Source organism: Peromyscus californicus, unplaced genomic scaffold, assembly GCF_007827085.1.
Source record: "Peromyscus californicus insignis strain IS unplaced genomic scaffold, ASM782708v3 Scaffold_4__1_contigs__length_199733344, whole genome shotgun sequence".
NCBI classification, from domain to species: Eukaryota; Metazoa; Chordata; class Mammalia; order Rodentia; family Cricetidae; genus Peromyscus; species Peromyscus californicus.
Window position 1 is genome coordinate 54,788,195 of NW_026294562.1, and position 26,464 is coordinate 54,814,658.

At 50.8% G+C, this 26,464-nt stretch overlaps 2 protein-coding genes across 6 annotated transcripts in view; both read left to right on the forward strand.

The window, feature by feature from the left end:
* Capn1 (calpain 1) overlaps positions 1 to 10,984 on the forward strand; it is a 28,674-nt gene extending 17,690 nt beyond the window's left edge. For all 5 annotated transcript variants that reach the window (XM_052763085.1, XM_052763088.1, XM_052763090.1 and 2 more), the window contains exons 11-22: positions 1,429 to 1,604; positions 3,004 to 3,015; positions 4,700 to 4,908; positions 4,999 to 5,038; positions 5,533 to 5,598; positions 5,690 to 5,747; positions 7,184 to 7,248; positions 7,656 to 7,724; positions 7,986 to 8,064; positions 8,985 to 9,101; positions 9,392 to 9,450; positions 10,228 to 10,984. In XM_052763085.1, the coding sequence (XP_052619045.1) occupies positions 1,429 to 1,604; positions 3,004 to 3,015; positions 4,700 to 4,908; positions 4,999 to 5,038; positions 5,533 to 5,598; positions 5,690 to 5,747; positions 7,184 to 7,248; positions 7,656 to 7,724; positions 7,986 to 8,064; positions 8,985 to 9,101; positions 9,392 to 9,450; positions 10,228 to 10,254 (977 nt within the window). In that variant the 3' untranslated portion in view covers positions 10,255 to 10,984. The remainder of the gene's footprint in view (positions 1 to 1,428; positions 1,605 to 3,003; positions 3,016 to 4,699; positions 4,909 to 4,998; positions 5,039 to 5,532; positions 5,599 to 5,689; positions 5,748 to 7,183; positions 7,249 to 7,655; positions 7,725 to 7,985; positions 8,065 to 8,984; positions 9,102 to 9,391; positions 9,451 to 10,227) is intronic.
* Positions 10,985 to 11,098: 114 nt separating this feature from the next.
* LOC128125563 (solute carrier family 22 member 20) lies at positions 11,099 to 26,342 on the forward strand. Its single transcript, XM_052763091.1, has 10 exons — positions 11,099 to 12,824; positions 12,908 to 13,011; positions 13,720 to 13,874; positions 15,633 to 15,801; positions 16,974 to 17,097; positions 18,481 to 18,596; positions 23,715 to 23,929; positions 25,068 to 25,176; positions 25,289 to 25,495; positions 26,044 to 26,342. The coding sequence occupies exons 1-10, from the start codon at positions 12,450 to 12,452 to the stop codon at positions 26,138 to 26,140; spliced, it is 1,671 nt and encodes a 556-aa protein (XP_052619051.1). The 5' UTR covers positions 11,099 to 12,449; the 3' UTR covers positions 26,141 to 26,342.
* Positions 26,343 to 26,464: the final 122 nt, after the last annotated feature.

Sequence of the window (26,464 nt, forward strand, 5' to 3'; positions counted from 1 at the left end):
TCCAGGTTAGCCCAAAATTCACAGCGACCCCCTGTCTATAAGTTTTTCCCAATGTGGATTTGAATGTCTCAAGAACATACTTAATGCATTTTGTTTTGTTTCATTAAGATACAGGGTCTCGGTAACCCAGGGCAACCTTGAGCTGGTTGTGTAGCTGAGGATGGCCTTGGACTTCACATCTTCCAGTCTCTACCTCTAATACTGGGATTACAGGCACAAGCCACCAATCCTAGCTTTCCTTTTTTGATTTGTTGTAGTTGTTAGTTTTTCACAATGCTGTGGCTCAATCCTAGGGCCTCACATATGTGATATAAGGGCTCTGCCACTGAGCCCCGGCCAATCCACGCATGCTGTGGCTAGTTGACCTTCTAAACAATGCAGCGGTTTTAGAGCATCTTCCTTGGCTTGCCCTTCTTCTTATGAGATGATACTTTAAATGTAAATTGTTTTTGCTTACTGTAAATTAAATGTTATCATCACATGAATTTGGATTATTTGTAATGATGATTATCACATTCTCAGACCTGTCATCTGAGCTCATATTCTCAACTTAAAATGTCTTTCTAAAGAGTTGTTGTTGGGCTAAAGAGATGGCTCATTTGTTAAGAAAGCACACTGCTCTTCTAGGAGATTCCAGTTTAGTTCCCAGTATCTACATCAGTGCTTCACAACTGCCTGTACCTCCAACTCCAGGGGATCTAATGCCCTCTTCTGCCCTCTTCTGCCCTCTGTGGGTACTGCACTCACATGCACAAACATACATACAACATACCTACCCACACAAACATACATACAAAATTAAAAACAACCAAAATACATATTTGCGTGTGTGTGTGTGTGTGTGTGTGTGTGTGTGTGTGTGTGTGTGTGTGTACCACCATGCCCAGCGTGCATGGCTGACTGGTCTAAGGCACCAGACTCAAAGCTTCTTGTAAAGGCACTGAGAAAACCAGGCACTGGCTACTCCTTTAAGGCTCAGCTTGCTATCTCTATCCCAGGCTGATGGTAGCTTGTTTCTCTTTTTAACACCTAGGGCCTTGTGCTCAGTGAGTTAGAATAAATCTTGCGGGGTTGGGGATTTAGCTCAGTGGTAGAGCGCTTGCCTAGCAAGCACAAGGCCCTGGGTTCGGTCCTCAGCTCCGAAAAATAAATAAATAAAAATTTTAAAAAAAGAGAATAAATCTTGCAGCTCCTCCAGCTTACTTTTCTTTGTACTAATACTTATAACTCACCCACTTCAGCTTCTGGAAGACAAGCCCTGAAAGACAGAGACACTGTCCTGCCCATCTGCTTTCTTGTCTTCTGACACTCGGGGCATATAGAACCTCAGTAGTGAACGAGTTTGTGAATGAGCAGACATGGGATGTGGGGGAGAGGCTTGGGAAGCCACCTGCCCCGCCTGCCTCTGATCCTCCTCTCTTCCTGCAGCTACCTTCTGGGTGAACCCCCAGTTCAAGATCCGGTTGGAGGAGGTGGATGATGAAAACGATTATGAGAGTCGCGAGTCGGGCTGCAGCTTCTTGTTGGCCCTCATGCAGAAGAACCGCCGCCGGGAGCGTCGCTTTGGCCGGGACATGGAGACCATTGGTTTCGCGGTGTACGAGGTTAGCCCGAGGGGTGGGCTCACCTCCTCCCACTGTAGCAAGCGTCCACTAGGGGATGCCTGGTGCATCCTGAGGGCCGGAGAGGCTGTGGTGCTGGAAGGATCTCCTGTATGTAGCTGCTGAATCCCAAAGCTGCAGAGAGGGCAAAGGAGGTGGTTGGTTCCAGGAAAGGAAGGCTCTGGAATTCACCCTTCTAGAATGTGGGATGCTGCTCTGGAGAAGAGGGAGCTGGGCTGATTGCTATGTGTGCCACAGCTTCTGGGGTCAGACTGGGCTCAGCTTTAGAACGAAGTGAGGCATTCTGTGGAGCAAGGGTGTGAGCAGAGAGAGGCCTATGGAGCAGGTGGGGAGGGTCTGCTACGCAGACAGAGGCTGTTCTAGGCCCTGCTTGGTGCCTCCTCTGCTTCCTTTTGTTGTTGTTGTTGTTTTATTTTTGTTTTGGGGGCAGGATTTTTCTGTGTAGCCATGACTATCCTAGAACTCACTGTGTAAACCAGGCTGGCCTCAAACTCAGAGATCAGCCTGCCTCTGCCTCCCGAGTGCTGGGATTAAAGGCATGTGCCATGGGGACTGTGGAGATGGTTCAGTGGTTAAGAGCACTGGCTGCTCTTCCAGAGGACCTGAGTTCAGTTTCCAACAGGTGGCTCACAACCATCTATAGTGGGATCTGATGCCCTCTTTTCCCATAAAGGCATGCACTTTTTGAGTGCTCTACCTGTACACAGACATATGTATGTATGTATGTATGTATGTATGTATGTATGTATGTATGTATATATATATATATATATATATATATGAGATAGAACACTCATGTACATAAAGGAAATTAATTTTTAAAAAAGGTATGCACCACCACTGCCCATCTTTCCTGCTTCTCCTTTTTTTAGACACAGGGTTTTTCTGTGTAGCTCTGACTGTCTTGGAACTGGCTTTGTAGACTAGGCTGGCCTTGAACTCACTGAGATCTGCCTGCCTCTGCCTCCCAAGTGCTGGAATTAAAGACGTGCACAACCACTGTCCAGCCTTCCCTTGCTTCTTATTCTGCAGCTCAAGATAGAGATGGAAATTTCCAGCTCTCCCTTGCCAGGGTAGAGGGCGGCCATAGCCTTAGCCTCCACCCAGAACTCCTGGCAGCAGATGAAATGAAGTCTTGATGTTCCTGGGCTTTCTCACACTGAGATTGGCCACCTGGCAGCTGTTTTAAGGAACAGAAGCCCAGGCAGTCACAGGAACAGACTTCTGCCCTGTCCTTCCACTGGGAGGACAGGTCTGGATCATCACCAGCCCATTTCCTGTCCCCTGAGCTCCCTCCCTAAGAACCCAGGACCTCTACCCAGTATGTTTATCCTAGCTGCCTGGGCAAATGTGCATTATTCTCTCTGTCCCTCTCTTGCAGGTCCCACGGGAGGTAGGTGTGGCTCTCTTTCTGGTTCATCATCCCCTGAACTCACCGTCCTGATGGGGCCTGGAGGGGAGGAGCATGGCCGAAGTCAGCCCTACCTGACATATGGCATCAGGAGATATCACCTTGTCACAGCCTGCAAAATGCTGCTCACCACCCCCGGTGCCAAACGCTCCCCACCTCCGGTGCCTGTTCAAGTAGGACAGCTCCTGAGGGCAAGAGCAGGTAGCAAAGGTTGGATTTGAACCCTGATCCTCACATTCCCCACTCAGCATGCACACAGGCCAAGTTCTCTGTGTCTTGCTGTTCACGCTGAGGAAGTGCTAATCAGGCCTGGGGGTTGGGGGGTTGGGAGCATGTGTCACTGGGCTGAGCGGTCTATATTCTTGAACAGTTTCTGAAGTCCTGGGCCTTGGGGTTCATATTGAGACATGGCACTTCCCAGCAGTGTGTCGTGGCACATGCCTGTAATTCCAGCACTTGGGAGATAAAGGCTGGAGGTTCAAGAGTTCAAGGTCATCCTTGATGATAAAGAGGTCAGGGCCAGCCTAGGCTACATTTTAGTGGGGGAAAAATAGATAACATTTCCTCTGGGGCCATTAAGATGGTCAGCAAAGTGCCACTGGTCAGGTTTCATGCAAGGCACAACACAGGGAAAGCGCCAATGACTGATAATAGGGGCAAAACTTACATGGTCTCTTAGGTTTATTTATCAGTACTGAATATTGATCCTAGGACCTCACACATGCTAGGGAAGCGCCGAACCACTGGGCTACACGCCCCCCGCTGCATCACAGTTTTTAAATTTTTATTTATTATTTGTGTGTGTGTGTGTGTGTGTGTGTGTGTGTGAGAGAGAGAGAGAGAGAGAGAGAGAGAGAGAGAGAGAGAGAGAGAGAGAGGCATGTGCCACATCATGAGTGTAGAGGTAAGAGGACCACATTGCGGAGTTGGCTCTCTCTTTCCGCCTTTCCCTAGCTTCCGGAGATGGGACTCAGGCCCCCAGGCTTGTGCAGCAAGTATACTGACCTGTTGTGCCCTCTTGACAACCCCTGCGTCATAGTTTTAGAGTCTCTTATCTGCAGTCAGATTGGGCACCCATATTTTCTTTTGTCTCATTTAATTTCTTATTTGTTTATTTTTGAGATAGGGTTTTTATGAGTTTAAGGGCCGGCCTTAAACTCACTGTGTAGCTGAGGGTGACCTTGAATTCCTGATCCTCCTGCCTCTACCTCCTGAGTGCTGGGATTGCAGGCACATATCTGATTTAATGCAGTCCTGGGGATCAAAACCAGGGCCTGGAATGTCTCAGTAGGTAAAAGGCACTTGTCCCCAAGCCTGATGAGCTGAACTTGATCCCCAGAATCCACATGGTGAGAGGAGAGGACAGACCCCCACAAGTTTTCCTCTGAGCTCCACTCACACGCTGGCATTCAGGCATCCCTTCCCCCAGCCGCAATAAATAAACGTAAGGGTGGTGGGGAGGTAATGTGCCCTGTACCACTGAACCGCAGTCCAGCCCAGGCACTCAGGTTTTACAGAGGGTAAGTAACTTATCGGGGTCTCACAGGCTGTGTGCCGTGACTTAGCAAGCCAGGACTCACAGTCTGGGCTCTGGGCCTGGACGAGTATCTGAGGGGAGACTGAGTGAGCTCTGCAGCCTCCCCTGCTTGCTTCTCTCTCCTGTCAGATGGTGGGTCAGCCTGTGCACCTGAAGCGTGACTTCTTCCTGGCCAACTCTTCTCGGGCACGCTCGGAGACCTTCATCAACCTGCGAGAAGTCAGCAATCGCATCCGCCTGCCGCCAGGGGAGTATGTGGTAGTGCCCTCCACCTTCGAGCCCAACAAGGAGGGCGACTTTGTCCTGCGTTTCTTCTCAGAGAAGAAGGCTGGGACCCAGTGAGTAGTGGATTCCCACGCCCTCCCACCAACCCTGTCTCTCCACTGTGGCTTCCCCAGGCCCTCTGACTGATGGTCTCCTCTCTGCAGGGAGCTAGATGACCAGATCCAGGCCAACCTCCCCGATGAGGTATGTGGTCCCCTCACGTCCCCCAGGTATGTGATAGGATATGGGCTCCAGCTGGCAGGGCAGACTCCCTCCTGATAGGAGCCCTTAATTCTAGTCCCCTGTTGCCCAGCACTTTACAGTTTGAGAAGGATCTGCCATGATGGTAGGCAGTTCCTATGCTAGGTCTGTGTATCTTGTTTCTTCCTCATAGCTACTTCATCTAGGTCCTTCGTGATACCACCCTCTAAATGGGAAACACAAGTTCAGAGAGGCTGATGAATTTGCCTAAGTTCACACAGCAGGGACCCTAACCCAAACTTTTCAACACCTAACTGACTTGTGCCCATCATTTAAGCTACAAGAGTGCAGATCCCATTTTACAGGCTAGAAAAGTGGGGCTCAGAGAGATGGAGTGACTTGTAAATGTGAGTGTCCCACCCCACCTCCAGTGGCTGTTCCTACAGGCAAGGGCCAGGCCATAGCATCCTGACCTATTCTCTCCATTCTGGGTGCAGAAAGTACTCTCCGAAGAGGAGATCGATGACACCTTCAAAACCTTGTTCAGCAAGCTGGCAGGGGAGGTATGTCAGGACCCGGCAGGGGGTGGTGGGGTGGGGAAGCCCTGTGTGAAGTAGGGGAACCCAGCAGATGCCATACTTCCTCTTCCCCTAGGACATGGAGATCAGCGTCAAGGAGTTGCAGACCATCCTGAACAGGATCATTAGCAAACGTGAGGGTCCCCGAATGGCTGTCCCCACCCCGTCCTATTCCCAACTCATTCCAATCGCCATGTTCTTGTTCTTTGTGGAACTGAACCCCACACCTTGGTCCAGGCAGCAGGCGAGCCTTCCATTCTCTGGCCCCACTCACCACCGTTCCTATCCCAGACTCCTCACTAGCCCTGCTTTACTCCCTCTACTCTCTGGAGCTCTGTGACCTTAGGGAGCCCATAGCGGAGCCAGCCACAGGTGCTCAGTGCCGATGGAGGCAAGGCCGCAGCCTCCAGGCCGTGCACGCCATAGGTCTTGGAAAGTAGAGTAAGACTAAATTCCAGGCCCTGATGTGTGGGGACAAGAGCAGCTCTCCCGACTTTCCCTTCCCTTCTGGCCTCCGCTGCTGCATGCGGGCATGAACCTGCTCTAGTTGTCTGTGGTTTGCTGTGCCTGACCTCTGTTTACTCATCCCCCTCTGCCCAAGATCTCCCTGGCCCTACCCTGCTGGCAAAGCTTTGTTTACCCTCCCCAGCCCACAGCCAGCACTTGCGGGCCCCTCTTCTATCTACTTTCTTGTGTATCTGTTCAGTACTTTCTTCCTTTCTGCTGGATTCGGACCTGGCTTCTGAAATGCTCTGCTGTTTCTCATGATAACAGCATTCCACCTCATGCTCTGCTGGGCTCGGTACCCAGGACTGGAGCCTCCCTATCACTGGTCACTTCAGGGCTCCCAGCCTGGCTGGTTCTGCAAGACCTCTGAGTTGAGCACTGGGACTGGTTCCTTCTCTATCTCTGTCATCTCTCGGCAGATATAGACATCAGGTGTCCTGCTCTATCCCTCTCCACATCCGCCCTGAGACAGGATCTCTTACAACCTAGGACCAGGCTGGCAGTCAGCATGCTCCAGCAGTCTTCCTCCCCCTGTCCTCCAACGGCTCTGGGTTTACAGACTGTGTGTGTGCAGGGGCAGGGGGATGCCTACTCATACCTTTTTATATGGAGGCTGTGGATTTTTAATTTTTTATTATATTTTTTTATTTTATGTGTATAAATGTTTTGCCTGCATACATGTAAATGTACCATATGCATGAATTGCATGAATCACATGCCCTGGTCTGGAGTTATGAGTGGTGGTGAGCCATCATGTGGGTGCTGGGAATCAAACCCAGGTCTTCTGCAAGAGCAGCCAATGCTCTTAACTACTGAGTCATCTTTCCAGCCATCTTCTTCTTTTCTCTTCGTTTCTTTTTTTAGACAGGGTCTGTATATCTGAGGCTGGCCTCCAACTCCTGATCCTCCTTGCTCCTCCTTCCAACTGCCATGCTTACAGGCATGCACCACCATGCTTGGTTTATACAGTGATAGGGATCAAACCCAGGGCTTCATGTGTGCCAGGCAAGCACACTACCGACTGAGTGACATTCTCAGACCCTAGAACTGTCTGTCGTTTCAGACAAGGACCTGCGGACCGATGGCTTCAGCCTGGAGTCCTGCCGCAGCATGGTGAACCTCATGGACGTATCCTTCCATGTGCTTTTGTCTCTAGTGGAGTCTGAGGTTGGGGAAGAGGCTGTCTAACTGTCCTAGGAGCAGCTGAGACGCTTGGACAGAGCTGGGAGGGTGTGGATGCCATATGGCCTCGTGCTCAAACACCTTCCTGGATATCTTCCAGTTGGCCAGGAAGGGAAACTGAGGCATGGGTCTTCTGGAAAATGGAGAAAGACCTTGGTCCCCAATTGGCCCAGGCTGGTACTGTTTCTACACCTCTCCCCACCCCACTTCACTGTATCTAACACAGAACTCCGGCCACGGCTGTAGGTGACTGCTCTGTCTCTCCCCTCCACAGCCAGTCTCCCTTCTCCCCAGTCCCCCCCCCTTACACATCTGCTCTAAACTGTGCAGTTTCCTTCTTAACATCTGTCAAGCGTGATGGCAATGGGAAGCTGGGCCTGGTGGAATTCAACATCCTGTGGAACCGCATCCGAAATTACCTTGTAGGTGGTCCCTGGCTGGGTTCTCCTGTCCCTCTGTGGCCTCAGTCATGGCACGGCCAGGCCTGGTGGCAGGGCCGGGCTAGTCGTGTAGATAGGCCTTCCTCCAGCACGTCCTTTCTGCGTGCACCCCCTTCCCCACCCAAGCCCACGCGTCTCAGCAGATGACCTGCTTCCAGGCCGTTCCTTCGCTCCCCCGGGGACAGGAGGCAGTCATGAAGAGCTGCTGACTCACCTGGTCCCCACCCTTTCTTCTCTACCCAGACCATTTTCCGGAAGTTTGACCTGGACAAGTCTGGCAGCATGAGCGCTTACGAGATGAGGATGGCCATCGAGGCTGCAGGTGAGGCCCAAGGCCCTAACAGCTCCCCAGGACAGTGGCCCCCCGGCTGGCCCTTGTCCCTGGGGGATGTTGGTGGTGATGCTATAAGGACCATGGTTACTGAGCTAGGTCCTCTCTCTGTTCCTCCCTTTCCTCTCCTTGTAGCTTACCAAGAACAAGGGCCTTTTAGTTAATTTGTACATGTGTATGTGTGTATGGTATGCATGTATATATTTATGTTCCTATGTGTGTGGATATACATAGAAGCTGGAGGTTGACATCATCTGGCTTCCTCCATTGCTCTTACTGAGACAAGGTCTCTCACTGAACCTGGATCTCACAGATTAAGTTAGTTTAGCTATCCAACTTTCCTGGGGAATCCCATCTGCCTCCCAAGTGAGTGCTGGGATTACTGGCAGACTACCACACCCCCCGGGTTTTATATGGGTTCTGGGATCCAAACTCTGGACCTGGAGTTTTCTTGGCAAGTGTTTTATCCATGGAGTCATTGAATAGAGCTCTTTGTTATCCCCGATGTGAAGAAGAGGAAAGTAATTCTCAGAGGGAGAGTGACTTCGTTCAGGACACATGACCAGGGCAGGCAGAGAGAGGGTGGGCAGGGACCAGCTCCAAGCTCCAGTGAGACAGGTGCAGGACTCTCCCACACTTGCCTGTGTGAAAATAAGGCCAGGGTGTTTTGCCCAAATGTGACCAGGTGCCTAGGTCCTCTGCAGCCAGCTCCTGATTCCCTGGGGGGACCTGGGTGTGATGCCCACCTTGGGCCTGTCCCTCACTTTGCCAGCCCCTCTCAGCTCTACATACGAGATTTTTCAGACCTTCTTTCAGAAGAGGATGGCCCTAAGTACCCTGCCTAGACCAGCTCCTCCACGCCCTATCTGGCTGCACCTGCTCCGGCCCTCACTTGCTCTTCCTCTGCCCAGGCTTCAAGCTTAACAAGAAGCTGCATGAACTCATCATCACCCGCTACTCAGAGCCTGACCTGGCCGTGGACTTCGACAACTTTGTGTGTTGCCTCGTGCGACTAGAGACAATGTTCCGTGAGTGTCCCTAACTGACACTACTTTCCCACAGTGCCATCCTGTGTCCTTATGAGCCAGTGGGAGAGACAGAGGGTGAATAGGGTGAGGTTGAGGTGGGGACAGAGGACTTACACATAGGTACTTGGTGTATGAAGTGTGGGCCGAGGAGGGTCTAAGGAGGCCTCTTAGGGCAGGAAGCTTCATGGTTTTAAGGGACAGTGACTCGGGGTGCATGGGGGTGAGAGACAGTCTTGCTGGATATTAACTGGCTGGTGTCCCAGACATAACTCATCTTTTCTTGAACACAGGGTTTTTCAAAGTTCTGGACACAGACCTGGATGGTGTTGTGACCTTTGATTTATTTAAGGTGAGATGACCCTCCATGTTCCCCTGTCCCTTCCAGGGCAGGAGTCCATGGCCTTGGAAACAGCCCTCAAAGCTGGACCCTAGTCCTGGAAGCTTTGGGCCAGAGGCTTCTGGGGCCTGGGGAGGGATGAACAGGGGGAGGTCAGGCCCCTAGACGCTGTGGGAATCAGCAGTCTGGTCTTCTGGACTAGAGAAGTAAGAAGGCACTCCCTGCCGGGCATGGGGTGCACACCTATAATCCCTGCACCGGGGAGGCAGAGGCAGGTAGAGCTCTGAGTTCAAGGCCAGCCTGGTTTACAGAATAAATTCCAGGATAGCCAGGGCTACACAGAGAAACCCTGTCTTAAAAAAACAACAATAGGCCGGGCGGTGGTGGCGCACGCCTTTAATCCCAGCACTCGGGAGGCAGAGCCAGGCGGATCTCTGTGAGTTCGAGGCCAGCCTGGTCTCCAAAGCGAGTTCCAGGAAAGGCGCAAAGCTACACAGAGAAACCCTGTCTCGAAAAACCAAAAAAAAAAAAAAAAAAAAAAAAAAACAACAATAACAACAAAAAAGAAAAAAAAAAGAAAAAGAAAAGAAAGAAAGGAGGGAAGGAAGGAAGGAAAGAAGGAAGCACCCCTATCACCAGAGGGTCCCCCAAAGAGGGGATGAGATTTGATGGCTGAGCCGTGGGCCTGGAGCCTGTGCCTTGGGATGGGTGAAGAAGGAGGCTGAGGTGCCATGCTGCCCATCTGCTGCCCATCTGCCGCCCCGATAACCTGTTCGTCTTGCCCTGCAGTGGTTACAGCTGACTATGTTTGCCTGAAGTGGGGATTCAACTCCCACTGCCCGATTCTTCCTTTCTTCCTGTGCCAAGCCACGCCTTCCTGCCATGCCACACCAGGACCACATCAGCTGCAAGTGCCTTCCTTGGAACAGGAAGCCACCCTTGGCCTGTCCGTTCTCTTCCCCACCACCTCTACTCACCTGCTCTGGGCAGAGTCATGGGGCCCTCCCTGCTTCTGTGGCCAAAGGCTCAGAATGGACAACCCTGGACCCTGCTCATGGCTAAAACCAGGAAGGCAGCTCCCTGCTTATTCCTTCCTCTGGGGCCGGAGCGGGCACCCCTGCCCCACCTCTGCTGGTGTCCGGATGTGTGTCTTCCCTAATCTGTAGAGGCTGTAGCCCCTGCTGGCCCCTGGACCTGCAGACTTTATAACCACTAGCTAGCTCGCACTGTCTGCATCCGGGTACCGAAGGCCTCTCCCCACAGTGGAGCCCCACAGCCAGGATCACCTGTGCCTTCCTGTGCAACAGCCAAGATCCTCTCTGCAAACCAAACCACTCCTCTCCTGCCCCATGTGCCCACCAGGAACTTCCTGGCCTGGAGGGTGCTCAGGTCCTCCCTTCCTCCCCCTCCTCCCTTTTTTTTATATTGATAATTTTCAAGGGAATGCTTGAGGGACTAGTGCACTGGTTATGGAGGACCAGGCACTGGGGTGGGGTAGGGAGGCCCCAGGTTTCAGGGCAGTGGAAAAATAAAAGAAAAGGCTGCACTCTGTCTCTGGGTGTTATTCTCCCAGACCTTGATTGTACTGGCAAGCCTTGGCCTAGAGACAGTCACAGCCTCATGCCCACCTTTGCTGAAAACTGGGCGACTGGCTGTGGCTACCTCTGCCCCTGAGATGTTGAGAGGTCCGGGCACAGAGATGTAGACTGGATGGCTCCATGGACAGTCCAGCCCTGGCGGCTTTTCTGGTTTTGCATGCTCTCCTTGCCAATGTCAGCAAGGAAACACAAAACCTCTTCTTAGCACAAATCTGACCCACCAGGAAGCTTGGAAAGGCATGTACCTCCCTCCTGGACCACACTGGAACTCAAAGAGGCCTCCTTAGACCCTCCTCTGCCCACACTTCATACACCAAGTACCCACAGCTTCTACAAGCTCTTCTGCCTCTGTGGGACTGGAGGATGAAAACGAGTCACCCTCCAGGACACAGGTGCAGGCAGTGGAGACTGAGGGATCTAGGTGGGGTATGTTTGGTTGGTAGAGGGCTTGTCTAGATAGAAGTAGGGGGTTAGAAGTTCAAAGGTCATCCTCAACTACATAGGGAGTTCCAGGTCAGCCTAGGCTATACGAGACCCTATCTTGAGAAGAGAAAAAAAGAAAGAAAAGAAAAGAAAGATTGAGGGACCAGAAGGTGAGGACTGCCCACAAGGCTGCCAGGTAGAAATGGAACTGAGATTTTTTTGTTTTGTTTTTTTGTTTTTGTTTTTGTTTTTGTTTTTCGAGACAGGGTTTCTCTGCGTAGCTTTGCGCCTTTCCTGGAATTCGCTTTGGAGACCAGGCTGGCCTCGAACTCACAGAGATCCGCCTGCCTCTGCCTCCTGAGTGCTGGGATTAAAGGCGTGCGCCACCACCACCCGGCCAATTTTTTTTTTTTTTTTAATTTATTTATTATGTACATAGTGTTCCGCCTGCATGTGTCCCTGCAGGCCAGAAGAGGGCATCAGTTCTCATTACAGATGGTTGTGAGCCACCATGTGGTTGCAGGGAATTGAACGCAGGAACCCTGGAAGACAGCCAGTGCTCTTAACCTCTGAGCCATCTCTCCGGCCCCAGAGACATTTCTGATAATGAAAGAGACAGTGTCCTGAACTTGCAGCTTGCAGTTCGCCTACTCACTGGGAGCCCCCAGGCCCAGTCTGTACTGGCCTCCTCTCCAGCAGCAGACTGCTTTGTGAGGAAGGTCCTGGAGGGAGGAGGGGCAGGTGGTATCCTGGACTCCTCTCAGCCCTCTGGCCTTGTCTAGAGTGGCTTTAATTTGTTGTGGTGATTGGCCAGGCACGTGCAGATGTGGGGACACTTAGGCTTCCTGTGAGGTGTAACTGGATCCCTCTGAGCTGCAGGTAGAGGGCCTGTGTGGTCCTAACCCCTGGCCTGATCTCCACCTCTCAGTCCCCTCCCCTGCCTTTTTACATAAGACCCGGCACTCAGGACCTTGGGTAGGGCCCTTGGCCATGGCCTTCACAGACCTGCTGGATGCTCTGGGGGGTGTGGGTCGCTTCCAGTTTGTCTATACCACTTTGCTGCTGCTGCCCTGCGGGCTGCTGGCCTGCCACACCTTCCTGCAGAACTTCACTGCGGCGGCACCCCCCCACTACTGCCAGCCTCCTGCCAACCACACAGAGGCTGCCACCAATGACTCAGGGGCCTGGCTGAGGGCCACCATACCCCTGAACCAGCATGGAGTCCCCGAGCCATGCCAGCGCTACACAGAGCCTCAGTGGGCCCTTCTGAAATCTAACACCTCCTCCCACGGAGTGGCCACCGAGGACTGCAAGGATGGTTGGGTCTATGACCGAAGCATTTTCCCATCCACCATCGTGATGGAGGTCAGAGGTGGGTGGGTGGTTTGGGGGGCTGGGGGGAGGCTGCTGCCTAAGGACAAGGCTTAGCATTCCTCCCTCCCTCACAGTGGGACCTGGTGTGTGAGGCCCGTACCCTCCGTGACCTGGCTCAGTCCATCTACATGTCTGGGGTGCTGGTAGGCGCTGCCTTGTTTGGCAGCCTAGCAGACCGGTGAGTGTTTTGGGGGAGATCCTAGTCACCCAGAGAAAACCCTTGCATCGTTTATCCACGTTCCTTTTCTTTCCTTCTTCCTTTCTTCCCTTTTCTTTTTGTGTGTATGTGTCTGTGTGTGCATAACATAATGCGTTTGTGTATGTGTCTGTGTGTGCATAACATAATGCGTTTGTGTATGTGTCTGTGAGTGTTTTTCTTTTTTTTTTTTTCAAGACAGGGTATCTCTGTGTAGCCCTGGAACTCACTCTGTAGACCAGGCTGGCCTTGAACTCATAGAGATCCTCCTGCTTTTGCCTCCTAAGTGCTGGAATTAAAGGCCTGTACTACCACCACCCAGTGAGTGTTTTTCTTTTAATTTTTTGAATTTCTGATCTTTCTGCCTCCACTTCCCAATGCTGAGGTTACAGGCATGGGCCTCTGGGTCTTTTCAAAATCTCTACCTTTTCCCAACCTGGACTAAATCACTCAGCCTCTGATTTTCTTCTACACATGTCCCTCTATCCCTGGGCAGCCTTGGCCACCAGTCCTGGGGTCCTGACAGTTGCGTGTGCTATGTACGTAGTGGGGGGGCCTTTTCCTGGCATCTCATCTTCCCCTTGACTGCTTCGGTGTCTTCACCAAGGCAGAAGGGTCAGGCACAGGCTCTGCTCCCCTGAGGTTGTCTGGCCACCTTGGATTCCCTAACCCCTTACTCTTTGGGTTCAGGTTGGGTCGCAAGGCCCCACTGGTCTGGTCATACCTGCAGCTGGCAGTTTCGGGGGCTGCCACAGCATATGTTGGCTCCTTCAGTGCCTACTGTGTCTTCCGGTTCTTGATGGGCATGACCTTCTCCGGCATCATCCTCAACTCCCTCTCCCTGGGTGAGTCCAGTTCAAGTGGGACCCAGAGGGGCTGGGATCATGAGAAAGGGGAATTGCGGCCATCATAGGACATCTTTTTAAATTTTGTCTTGTGGTGATTCTCACCCAGAAACCTCAACTCAAAACTTCCTACCCAGGGGTCTGGATTTGGAAGACCGGGGTTGACAGATTGTGACCGTGGTAGCAGTGGCAGTGGACCCTGGTGGCCTTTCTTGGATCTGAGTTTCAGTTTACTAATCTGTAAGCTGCAAGGGTCAGATTGATTTCATGTCAGAGTTACTCAATAGCCACTGATTGTCTACAATGTGCCAAGCTTAGGTGGGGTCACATAGGTGACTGGGACACAGGGCCATGAGATAGGATGATCTCCAAGGGAGCCAGGTATGGTGGCTCACACTTGTAATCCCAGCACTTGGGAAGTAGAAGCAGGAAGATCAGAAGTTCAAGGTCATCCTCAGTCATAGCACATTTGAGGCTTGCCTAAGTTACATGAGTCTGTAAATAAGTAAGGGGGGGGGGGCTCATACAATCAAATGATTCTAATCTGAAATCCAAACTCCAAAACTTTAGGGCAGGGTGCCATGAATATAATCCCAGCTCTCAGGAGGTGGAGGCAAGAGGATCACACATTTGAGGCCAGCTTGGTCTACAAAGTGAGTTCCAGGCTAACCAAACACTACAGAGGGTGAGACCATGTCTATAACAAAGAAATAAAGAAATAGCTGGGCAATGGTGGTACGCGCCTTTAATCCCAGCACTTGGAAGGCAGAGATGAGCAGATCTCTGTGAGTTCAAGGCCAACCTGGTCTACAGAGGGAGTTCCAGGATAGCCAAGGCCACACAGAGAAACCTTGTCTCAAAAAACCAGAGAGAGAGAGAGAGAGAGAGAGAGAGAGAGAGAGAGAGAGAGGGAATGGCCCCAGAGACTACAGAGCGCCGACTGTGTGACTTCAGGGAAGGTGGGCTGCCTAAGCTGCAAAGGCTGGTCATTCCTTAGCTCCATGGGTGCTAAACAAATAGGAGTGTCACCCTTCAGTGACAAGTGATGACCCGGAGCCTGCGGGTGGCTCTGGTGGAAGGTATTGTGAAGCAATAGAGAGCCCACCCTGGACACAGCTGCCACCTGTGTGCTGCTCCTAAGCCACTGTTTGCTTCTGAAGGCCTCATCAGGCTCAGAAACTGCCACCACCTGCGGTCATCCAAAGACAGCTGGGCCTTTGACTTCAGGGTGGGAGGGAGGTCTTGGGCCTGGAGAACCAGGTGTACAGATCAGTATCCCTTCTCTGTCTCTTTCTGTCCAGCATTTGGATATTGGAAGGTGATAAGCATTTATTGGGACCTCAGTAATCCAGTCCCACCCTTCACCTTCTAGAAGGGCAGGTGTCCAGCCATGGCTTAGAGCAGGTGCCTAAAGTCCATCAGTCCATCTTGTATTAGAACAGCCTCTATACCACACAAATGTTTGTGTGCTCATGGGCATGTGCGCTTGAATACACACACACACACACACACACACACACACACACACACACGGTATATGCCAACAGAGCCCCCACACTCTGTCTCAGGACATTCGACCTTACAATGAAGCCATTGCAGAGTCGATGTCCTGTAATGACCTGCCGTAGGCCACATGAGAGTATTGTCTAGGTAAATCTTGGCACGGGCTTCAAGTTGCCATAGTCATGAGAAAGGACAGATGAACTAAACAGCTATGTGGTGAATGAGTCCCTCAAACTGGCTGCCTGTCTTCCACAGTTGTCGAGTGGATGCCGACCAGGGGCCGGACAGTGGCGGGCATCTTGCTGGGCTTCTCCTTCACCCTGGGCCAGCTCATCCTGTCTGGCGTGGCCTACCTGATCCGCCCCTGGCGGTGGTTGCAGTTTGCTGTCTCTGCTCCTTTCCTGGTCTTTTTCCTCTACTCTTGGTATGTCCAGCAGAGCAGCCTTGGGTGGGGGCGTGCATCTATGTGACTGAACCCCGTCACATAGGTCAGAGTGTGGGGCCTGCTGTGTGCTGGACACAGAGAACAGAAGGTGTCATGAGGACCACAGGGGCCCAGGTACTCACGAATAGCTTTAGGGAATCTTTGGCAAACCTCTTCCCTTGGCATGGAGCTCTGGAACACACAAAATGATTTCACCTATATAAATTTCACTATATTTCACAACAACCCCATGGTGTTTTGTAAGAAGGGAACTGAGGTACAGCCCAGAGAGGGACTATGATTTTTTCAAGGCCACACAGCTAGAGTAAGAACCAGAGTCAATAATACCAAGTGTGACTTAGTTTTGAAGGACTCTTCAGTGATGCTCTGTATAATATGCTTAAATAAATAAATAACTGGGCGGTGGTGGCCCATGCTTTTAATCCCAGCACTAGGGAGGCAGAGGCAGGTGGATCTCTGTGAGTTCAAGGCCAGTCTGGACTACAGAGTGAGTTCCAGGAAAGACTCCAAAGCTACACAGAGAAACCCTGTCTCAAAACAAAACAAAACAAAACAAAATAGATAGATAGATAGATAGATAGATAGATAGATAGATAGATAGATAGACAAAACAGGAAAATAGTTGGGCAAGATAGCTCAGCAGGTAAAGGCACTTGACTTCAAGTTTAACAATCAGAGTTTAATTTCTGGAACCCACCCACATAGTGGAATTAAAAAAAAAAATAGAGCCTGGCAGCAGTGGCGCACGCCTTTAATCCCAGCACTCGGGAGGCAGAGCCAGGCGGATCTCTGTGAGTTCGAGGCCAGCCTGGTCTACAGAGCGAGATCCAGGACAGGCTCCAAAACTACACAGAGAAACCCTGTCTCAAAAGACCAAAAAAAAAAAAAGAGGAGAGGGGGGGAGAGTATTGTATGGGATGTGGGGGTGCACACCTGTTTTTCCAACACTTTGGAGGCAGAGCCTGAAGGACCAGAGTTTGAGGCCAGCTTGGTCTATCTAGGGTGAACCTGTCTCCAAAACAAAACAAAGGGCTATTGATGGCATGTCCTGGCCGTGACACGGGGGACCATGCCACCTGCCTTTAGGGTCTGGTAGAAGGCAATGGAGGTGTGTTAGGACTGTGGGTGGGAATGGTCTTTCTGTGTCCCAGGTGGCTTCCAGAGTCACCCCGATGGCTCCTCCTTCATGGCAAGTCCCAGCAAGCTGTGAAGAACCTTCGGAAGGTGGCCATGATAAATGGCAGGAAGGAAGAAGGGGAAAGACTGACTATAGAGGTAAACAGATATGTGGGTGGAAGGCTGGGGTAGGTTTTTGTGGTAGTAACAGCTTCTGGTTACACTGGGACTTGTCAGCTGCCCAGGACTTACCTGCCTGTCATCCCAGGGCAGAGGGTAGAGACGCTCAGGGAGGCAGTGTATGATGTGTTGAGTATGGGGGCTGGGGAGGTGGCTTAGTGGATAAAGTATTTGTTGTACAAGCATGAGAAACCCAGTTGAATCTCCAGCATGATCAGGGAGAAAAAAAGCCAGGTGTGGTGGTATACCCAAAACTGACGAATAGAGAGAGGTGGACCCCAGGGACTCACTTGCCAGCCAGCCTAGCAGCTTCAGTGACAACTTTGAACTTCAAAAAGAAATTTTTAAGAAATACACACATAGCTGGGCATGGTGATACTCACCCTTAGTCCCAGCACTTGGGAGGCAGAGGCAGGCAGATCCTTGAGTTCGAAGCTACCCTGGCCTACAAAGTGAGTTCCAGGACAGCCAGGGTTACACAGTGAAACCCTGTCTCAGGTAGAAAAAAAGGAAAAGAAAAGAAATATACACCCAAAACACATACAAGAAGTGATAGTCAACATTGTCTTCACATTCCTCTCACATGTGAGTGCACACACTCATGAACACACTTGTACACACGTGAGGAAGAGAAAGAAAGAGGAAGAAAGAAGACAAAGAGAAACCGATTGGCGACTGAGATGGTTCAGTGGGTTAAGTCCTTGCCGCTGTGTCTGATGATCTGAATTCAATCCTCAGGACCCACACTCAGGAAGGAGAGAGCTGACTCTAAAAACTGTCCTCTGACACCCCCACCCACGCTACAGCACCTCTGTGCTCACACACACACACACACACACACACACACACACACACACACACACACGCACACACGCACACACGCTGCAGCACCTATGTGCTCACACACACACACACAGACACACACACACACGCACACACGCTGCAGCACCTATGTGCTCACACACAAAATAAATAAATGCAACAAAAACCATAACAAAGAGAAAGAACCAGACGCCGAGGTTTGGCTAGGCCTGGTAATTTGCCTGTGAGCACTTGGTAGGTTGTCCTGGAGACGGGAGCTAGGCCTTGCGCGTCTAACTCAGTGCTCTACCAGCTAACTCCAGCCAGCTGCTTTTAACCACTGTCCGACACTACCATGAAGTTACCAGGAATTGAGTGAGTGTATGTCTAACGCCACAGAACCTCAGGATTATCGGGGTGCATATTGCAGCCTCCTCATCTCAAAATCATACAGTCTCTAAGGGCCACCAGTTTCTCAGTGAAGAGGAGGATAAGGTGCCCCCAGCAGGGAAATGGGGTGCCAGAAGACTCAGTGCCCCTGACCAGACATTCCTCACGCAGGTGGTGAGCTCCTACATCCAGAGTGAGTTTGCAAGTGTCCGTACCTCCAACTCCATCTTGGACCTCTTCCGAACCCCGGCCATCAGAAAGGTCACATGCTGTCTCATGGTCGTCTGGTAGGTGATGGGCTCATACCCAAGACTGTCCTGAGATGGGGACACACTTTCTGCCGTCATTGGCAAACTTTGTCCTGAAACAGTCTTAATACAATGAGCTAGTGAGTGTGTGAATTCAATCTCATGTCACACTCTTTTCAGCATCTGGGCCTCAGGGCTGGGGAGATGGCTCGGTGACTAAGAGCACTTGCTCTATGAGGGCCTGAGTTCAAAGCCCCAGTACCTGTGTGAAAAGCTGAGCATGGCCTCGGGTGCCTGGAACACTGAATACAAGCAGATCCTGAGAACTTGCTGAGCGGTCAGCCTAGCCAAACTGAACTTCAGGTTCAGGTTTAAGGGAACAAGGCATCAAAAGATAGAGGAGGACACCCAATGTCCCCTGGTCGCTATATTTGTGCACATTGGCATGGACATACATAAGCAAAGAACATACACACACACACACACACACACACACCCTCGTAATAAAAAAAGTTCACCCCCAGGGCTGGAGAGATGGCCCAGTAGTTTAGAGTACTTGCTCCTCTTGCAGAGGACCCTGGTTCAATTGCCAGCACCTACATGGTGACTCAAAACCATCTGTAAATCCAATTCCATGGCATCTGCTAATCAGACACACATGTAGTGTACATGCATACATGCCAGCAAAACATTCATATGTAAAAATGGGTTTTTTTGCTGGGCGGTGGTGATGCACACCTTTAATCTCAGCACTTGGGAGGCAAAGGCAGGTAGATTTCTGTGAGTTCAAGGCCAGCCTGGTCTACAAAGGGAGTTCCAGGACAGTCAAGACTGTTGCACAAAGAAACCCTGTGTCAAAAAACAAAACAAACAAACAAACAAACAAAAAAACAAAAAACCTCCCCAAAATGTTCCTGTTGAAGTGTGGTCCTTGTGAGTCTCAAAGTCAAAACATGCAAAGGGCTTTCAGTATTTGTGACCCCTGACATTCTGTTACCTGATTTGGGGGTGTGTCCCCTGGGCTCTGGGAATGCAGGGGTGTCTCCCACTCTGGAGGTGGAGAGAGCTTTGATGATCTGGCTCTGAGCAGCAAGAGAGCCTTGGTGACCCCAATACCTCACTGAGGTGTGCTGTAACAACCTCTACCACCAGCTGAGCCTGCCTTCTGGGATCCAGCCATTTCTTCCCCTTCTTTTTCCTGCTGGAAAGACACAAATCACCAACTCCATACTCAGAGGTTGAAAGACCTCTTTTGGATCCTTCTAGAAAGAATTGGCAATGACCCATTTTTGTTTAGAGGCTGTAATCCACGGCTCAGGCAGAGGTGGGGCCTTGGGTCTTGCTGCAGGATTCTCCAACCATCTTGACCCCCTTGAAGCTCCTGGCTTGTGCAATTTCGGTTTATACAAAAAATCTTGGCCATTTCAAGGCTTCCCTGAAGGCCTGGAGCCTAACCAGGCCGCATCTGGGTTCAATTTTACTATTTCTGGAGTGTGGAGAGAGGCCCTCTAGGCTCAGCTAGGGTAGAGGCGGGGACTCCTGGGGTCCCAGGAGGACTGGGAAGATGAAAAGGGAGATGAGAACTAGTCAGCTTGCACAAATGTCTCCAAGCCTGTTGTTTCCTGTCATGGCTAATTTACAAACTACAAAAGCAATGCATACTCAATGTACAAAAAAAACAAAAACAAAAACAAAAAAAGACTGAGGAACGGGTGGCTGGAGTTTTGATCTCAGCACCACCATTTACTGTCTGAGCCTGAACATGTTAGTCTCAGGTTCCTCAGCCTCCCCATCAGTCACGTGACTTTTAGACCACCACCCTTCCCATAGTGCTGTTGTGAAGGTCAGAAGAGTGAATTAGGTAAGTCAATGTTCTCAGCTGCGCGTGTGGGGTGCACGCCTTTGATCCCAATGCTGCAATGAGAGGCAGGTGGGTTGCTGCGATTTCAAGGCTAGCCTGGTCTACACAGGGAGTGCCAGGCAAGCCAGGGCCACATAGTAAGACCCTATCTTTAAAAAAGGCTAGCCTGGTCTACACAGGGAGTGCCAGGCAAGCCAGGGCTATATAGTAAGACCTTATCTTAAAAAAAAAAAAAAAAAGTGACTGTGCCCTCACTCTTGCCCTTCCCTGGAGATTGACCCCCAAGGACAACACACACACACACACACACACACACACACACACACACACACACACACACGCACATACACACATGTTCCTATAAAAATGGGTTAATACTCTGTTCTGCTACTTGTTTTTTTTTTTTTTTGTTTTTTTTTTTTTTTTTTTTTTGGTTTTTCGAGACAGGGTTTCTCTGTGTAGCTTTGCGCCTTTCCTGGAACTCACTTGGTAGCCCAGGCTGGCCTCGAACTCACAGAGATCCGCCTGGCTCTGCTTCCCGAGTGCTGGGATTAAAGGCGTGCGCCACCACCGCCCGGCTGCTACTTGTTTTTTTAAGTAACTTTTTAAAAATCATATCTGAAATACCTTTCATCATTAAGTAAAGCCATGGCAAATATGGTCGATTTGAAATAAATATTTGATAAGCCGCAGAATAAAGAGTGAATGAAGGGAGGAATATGAGAGCTTTGTCAGGTTCAGGGATGTCAGACAGGAAGGAATCGTGGAAAACATTTATCTAGTCCATTCTCCCTGTGCTGCTGGGATCCAGCTTGACATGACTGCAGCCATCTTGAATGTGACCCATATTTGCGGCCACCCTCCCTGTCCTCCAGCATGCATCCAAATTTAGTAGGGTAAACAAACTTGACTGGGTAGTCAGCCACGCATTTAGTGCCAAGCACTAACCAAGGCCTGCTTCTTAACTGACATTTGATATGTAAATGGTTTTTTAGAGACCGTCCAAGTACATCTCAATTGGCCCTGATCCATCTTGGCATAGCTTAGCATAAAAAAATCCTTCCTCCTGCCCCTGGGCACCAAGACATGTTTCCATCTGCAAGTCCATAGTAACCTGAAGCCTGCCAATCCTGGACTAGTCTGTCCCTTGGCATCTTCTGTTCTTGGTAGCCAATTCTCAAACACCAACTTTTTCCAGAACATTGCCAATACCAGTCCCACCTGGATGGTGCTCCATGTCGGTCATGGTCCAGTCTCTCTGGGAAGACCATTGAAAGCAAAGCTTTCCCTTATCTTCCCTGTTAGCTGAGCCAACAACATGCCCTCAGGGCTATGAACATGATGGCTTTTTCCTGTTTGTTCTTCGGCTTTGTCAAAGGCCACTGTGATCAGGTTTTACTTCCTTCAAGCCACACCTCTGAAGCGTCTCCACCCTGCAGGCTGAAGTCCTGGCTGAGGCAGCTGGGGTCCCTGCATGGCTAGAACAAGGCTGAGTCGCAGGAATCTGTCTGGCTCAGCGCCTTGGCAGAGCCTTTGGGGAAGATTCATTTGGCAGGCCTCTGCTCTCGGCAGCTGTAGGGTGGACCTCCGCTGGCCAATCTCAGTTCCCAGAGACCTCCTACATCATTCCTGGCCAGGCGACAGTCTCCATTTGGAGACTGTCCCATCAGATTGTTTGGGTGAAGTACCACACATCTGCAGCTTCAGCATGTGGGAAAGTGGAAACAGAAGAATCAGGGGTTCAAAGTTAGCCTCTGAAAAATAACAAGTTCAAGTCCAGCCTGGGAAACCCTATCTCATAAAACTGAAAAAAAAAAAAAGTCTCCTAGGCTCTGAACCTCTAGCACCCTGTCTTTGACCTATTGGCCAGATTTAAAGGACCCATGTGACTGGATCAGCTTCCCTCACCCACCTCCATCTATCTTCAAGTCAACTGACATAAGACCTTCATTACACATGCAAAATCCTTTCACAACAATAACTTGGAAAGGGTGTGTGTAAACCCAGGCCAGGAATAAGGAGGGCCGCATTAGATTTATGCCCATCCCGTCACCGTTTGTGTCTTTCTTGGTGTTTTGGTTAGTTAAGTCAGGGTTTCACTTTGTAGCCCAGGTTGGCATTGAACTTTGGATTTTGCTGTCCTGGCCTCTTCAGTGCTAGCATTACAGGTGTGTGCCACCCTTACCTCGCATTGAAAGCACACACAAAAGTGTACACAGCTCAGCTTGACAGATTTTCATGCTTGATCCAGAAACAGAACACAACTAGGTGCTTGGCTCTTGCCTACAATCCCAAAACTTGGGAGGCCCAGGCAGGAAGACTGCTGTGATGCTTAAGCCATCTTGGGCTATATAGTGAGTTCCAGACCACCTTGAGCTCTGATGTCAGACCCTGTCAGAGAGAGACTGGGGAGGGGAGAGGGCTCCATCAAGTTCAGACTCCTGTCTCAGGAAATAAGGTGGCAGTACTAAATGATGGTTTAGCAGGTAAAAGCACTGTCCCGAACCCCCAACAACCTGAGTTCCATCCCTGGAACCCGAGGTAGAAGGAGAGGACCGACTCCCCAAAAGCTGTCCTCTAGCCTCCACATGGGCACAGGCGCACGGACTATAACAAAAATTAATTAATAAAGTGAAGATAACATGCAGAGTGATTGAGGAAGATACCTGTTGTCAACATCTGGCCTCCACATGGGCACAGGTACACAGACTATAACAAAAATTAATTAATAAAGTGAAGATAACGTGCAGAGTGATTGAGGAAGATACCTGTTGTCAACACCTGGCCTCCACATGCTTGTGTGCACATGCATGAGTGCACCCACACGCAGGAATACATATGCACACGTACACAGTTGCACACAAAAATAAACGTAAGCTTCTGAGACAGTCTCACTATGTAGCCCAGGCTGGCCTTGGTCTTTTGAGCTTCCTTCCTCAGCCTTCCAAGTGTTGGGACTATAGGCACAGACTGGCATGAACTATGGTTCCTGTGTTCTTTAACTTAGGTCTCTTCTTCTATTTTTGTTCTTTAGCACAGTTTTAATTCCAGCACTGAAGTTGTCCTGACAGTGAAAACCGAACATGCCCCAGAGCTCAGAGCCTGAGTTCAGGGGAGTGGGTGGTGAGAAAGAGATGTAGTGAGAAAGTCCTCCAAAGTCAGAGGCTTAGGGGACCAGAAGATGCTGCTAGAGGTCACAGGATTTGAACTCCCCAAGAGGAGGATCCCCAGGCCACACATCCTGTATCCCTTGCCCCAAGCCCCAGAATAGTGGGCCACTCTGCTGCCTTCCCCAGGTTCTCTAACTCCGTGGCTTACTACGGCCTGGCCATGGACCTGCAGAAGTTCGGGCTCAGCATCTACCTGGTACAGGCTCTATTTGGGATCATCGACATCCCAGCCATGCTGGTCGCCACTACCACCATGATTTACGTGGGACGACGGGCCACAGTGGCCTCCTTCCTCATCTTAGCCGGGCTCATGGTCATCGCCAACATGTTTGTGCCTGAGGGTGAGTATCTTTGGTGCCCTGTGGTAACCACACAGACGTGAATTCCAGAAGCAATGGGAGCACCCCTGGAGCTCGACCAGTGGCACATCTATTATTCTAGCCTTTGGAAGGCAGAGGCAGGAGGACCATCAGTTCTAAGCCAGCCTGGACTACAAAGTGCGACCCTGTCTCAAAAGGAATAAAAAGGAAACTTAAGCCACCATGCCAAAGAGGAATTGGTATAATTGATGCAGAGCTGGTTTGGGTGTGGATGATTCAAGGACTCTCCCCACACGATCTCAGGGTGCACTCCAGCTAACACCAATCTACCACAATTTCTTTGAACATCTAATGTGGGATATTTGAGTCAGGGTTTGCAATTTGTAAAAGCAGCAGAACAAGCATGGTAACGACACAGTAGAAAATGCTCAGTGAGCACCAAACGCTCTGCACCAGTGACATATGCCCACCTTGTAACACCTTTGAACAACTGTGCCAAGTGTCCTGGTGTTCCCCTTACTGCAGGACAGAGAGGCTCGGAGATGGGAGGTCACTGTGGCTAAGTCACCTACCTGGGTCCGAGCTAAGGTTTGAACCAAAGCCTGACTCCAAACCTTGTCTCCACAGCAGACCACGGTGACAGACGAATAAGTGAGGAAGTAGACGTCAGATGGGGGCAAATTGGGACTTCTGAATCCCACACAGGAGTGAAGTGGTGGTTTCGCCCTTCTCTGGTTCTGTGAATTTCCTGGACCTCTCTCTCTCTCTCTCTCTCTCTCTCTCTCTCTCTCTCTCTCTCTCTCTCTCTGTCTCTCTCTCTCTCTCTCTCTCTCTCTCTCTCTCTGTCTCTCTCTCTCTCTCCCCCCCTCCCTCTTCCTGCCTCTGTCTCTGTCTCTTTCTCTGAGACAGGGTCTTACTATGTGGTCCTGGCTGGCCTAGAACCTCTTCGTAGACCAGGCTGACCTCAAACAGAGATCTGCCCGCCTCTGCCTCAGGGACTGGCATTAAAGGCACGTGCTCGTGGTTTTCTCTTATACCTCCGCCTTTGTCCCAAGCTTTACCCTCTGGTCCTCCCAATCCCAAGGTCCCCCAGCCTTCCATCACAGCCTTCCTCCAGTCTCTGCTCCCCACAGCTCCACCTCCCTCTTTGCCTCTTTAGGTCTGCAGACCCTGCGGACAGTGCAGGCAGCCCTGGGCAAAGGCTGCCTGGCCAGCTCCTTCATCTGCGTGTACCTGTTCACAGGAGAACTCTATCCCACAGAGATCAGGTGGGTATGAGGAGGGGCGCCCAGGCAGAGCTCCACTCCCCTCTCTGGCACCCACGGGGTCTGACTCTTTGAGGGTCCGGATCCAGCTCTGATAGATCTGCACTTCCCACAGGCAGATGGGAATGGGCTTTGCCTCTGTCAACGCCCGCCTCGGAGGCTTGGCGGCACCCCTGGTCACCACGCTTGGTGAGATCAGCCCCATCCTTCCGCCTGTGTCCTTTGGTGTCACTTCAGTCTTGGCTGGAATGGCTGTCACCTGCTTCTTGACTGAGACCCGAAATGTGCCCCTGGTGGAAACCATTGCTGCGATGGAGAGAAGGTGAGTGTCCTTTGGCACTGTGGATCGTGCGGCCAAATGGTTACAGCTAACCAGAGATATCTGGAAGTCAGAGGGATCGTCCATGGCTGTGCATAAAAACCCACTTCTGCCTCCCTCTCCTATGGCTTCCTCTCAACCAGAACAGGTCCAACAATGAAAAAACAGAGAAAGGATAGAGGTAGACCAAGAGACATAGGAAGGGAGGTTGGAGGGGCTCAGGAGGCAACACGGTGGTAGAGTGCTTGCCTAGAACACAGGAAACCCCAGGATCACACAAACCAGGTGTGAAAACACACACCATTCATTCCAGCATTCAGGAGGCAGAGACAGATGGACCTCTGTGAGTTCAAGGCCGGCCTGGTCTACATAGTGAATTCCAAGTCAACCACAGATACTTAATGAGACCCTGTTTCAAACAAGCAAAACAAAAATTGAAAAAATGGTTTGAACATTGAGATTTTTCCAAAAATGAAACCTGTTAAGAGTGGGCAAGTCAGGAAAGGACTAAAACAGGAAGATGACAGAAGTTTCTCTTTGCCTTTGAGCAGAGTCAAAGACGGACAATCCAAAAGAGACGCAGAACATAAGAGTGAAGAAATTTCTCTTCAGCAGTCGGGGGCTTCTGCCCTCAAAGAAACCATTTGAGCTCCCAAGAGCCTGTGCAGGGAGTGAGAGAGAGTGTCCAAGTCCTCCAGGGGATCCTAGTGCAGAACTCCACACAGAGCCGGAGGACTTCACGGACTTTCCTGCAGAGCCATACCCAAGCCCAAGCGGAAAGCAGAAGCAACCTGCAGGGACCAAAGGAAAGCACGCTGTCTGCTGCAATAAAAGCACCACTTTCCAGGTCCACCAGTGATGCTGGGTCTTTGCAGGGTCACAGTGACATCAGCACTCTATGGTTTCCCTGGTCAGTTTTCTTGACGCCCCCCAAAAAATTCCAGAACTCACTCCTTTAGAAAGCATGACATT

What these genes read in the sequence shown, in the direction of transcription:
- LOC128125563 (XM_052763091.1), top strand. Translation starts at nt 12,450, where the DNA reads ATGGCCTTCACAGACCTGCTGGATGCTCTGGGGGGTGTGGGTCGCTTC. An exon ending in GGGAAAGACTGACTATAGAG is followed by an intron (nt 17,098 to 18,480) that starts GTAAACAGATAT and finishes TTCCTCACGCAG; the next exon opens with GTGGTGAGCTCCTACATCCA. An exon ending in CTCTATCCCACAGAGATCAG is followed by an intron (nt 25,177 to 25,288) that starts GTGGGTATGAGG and finishes CACTTCCCACAG; the next exon opens with GCAGATGGGAATGGGCTTTG.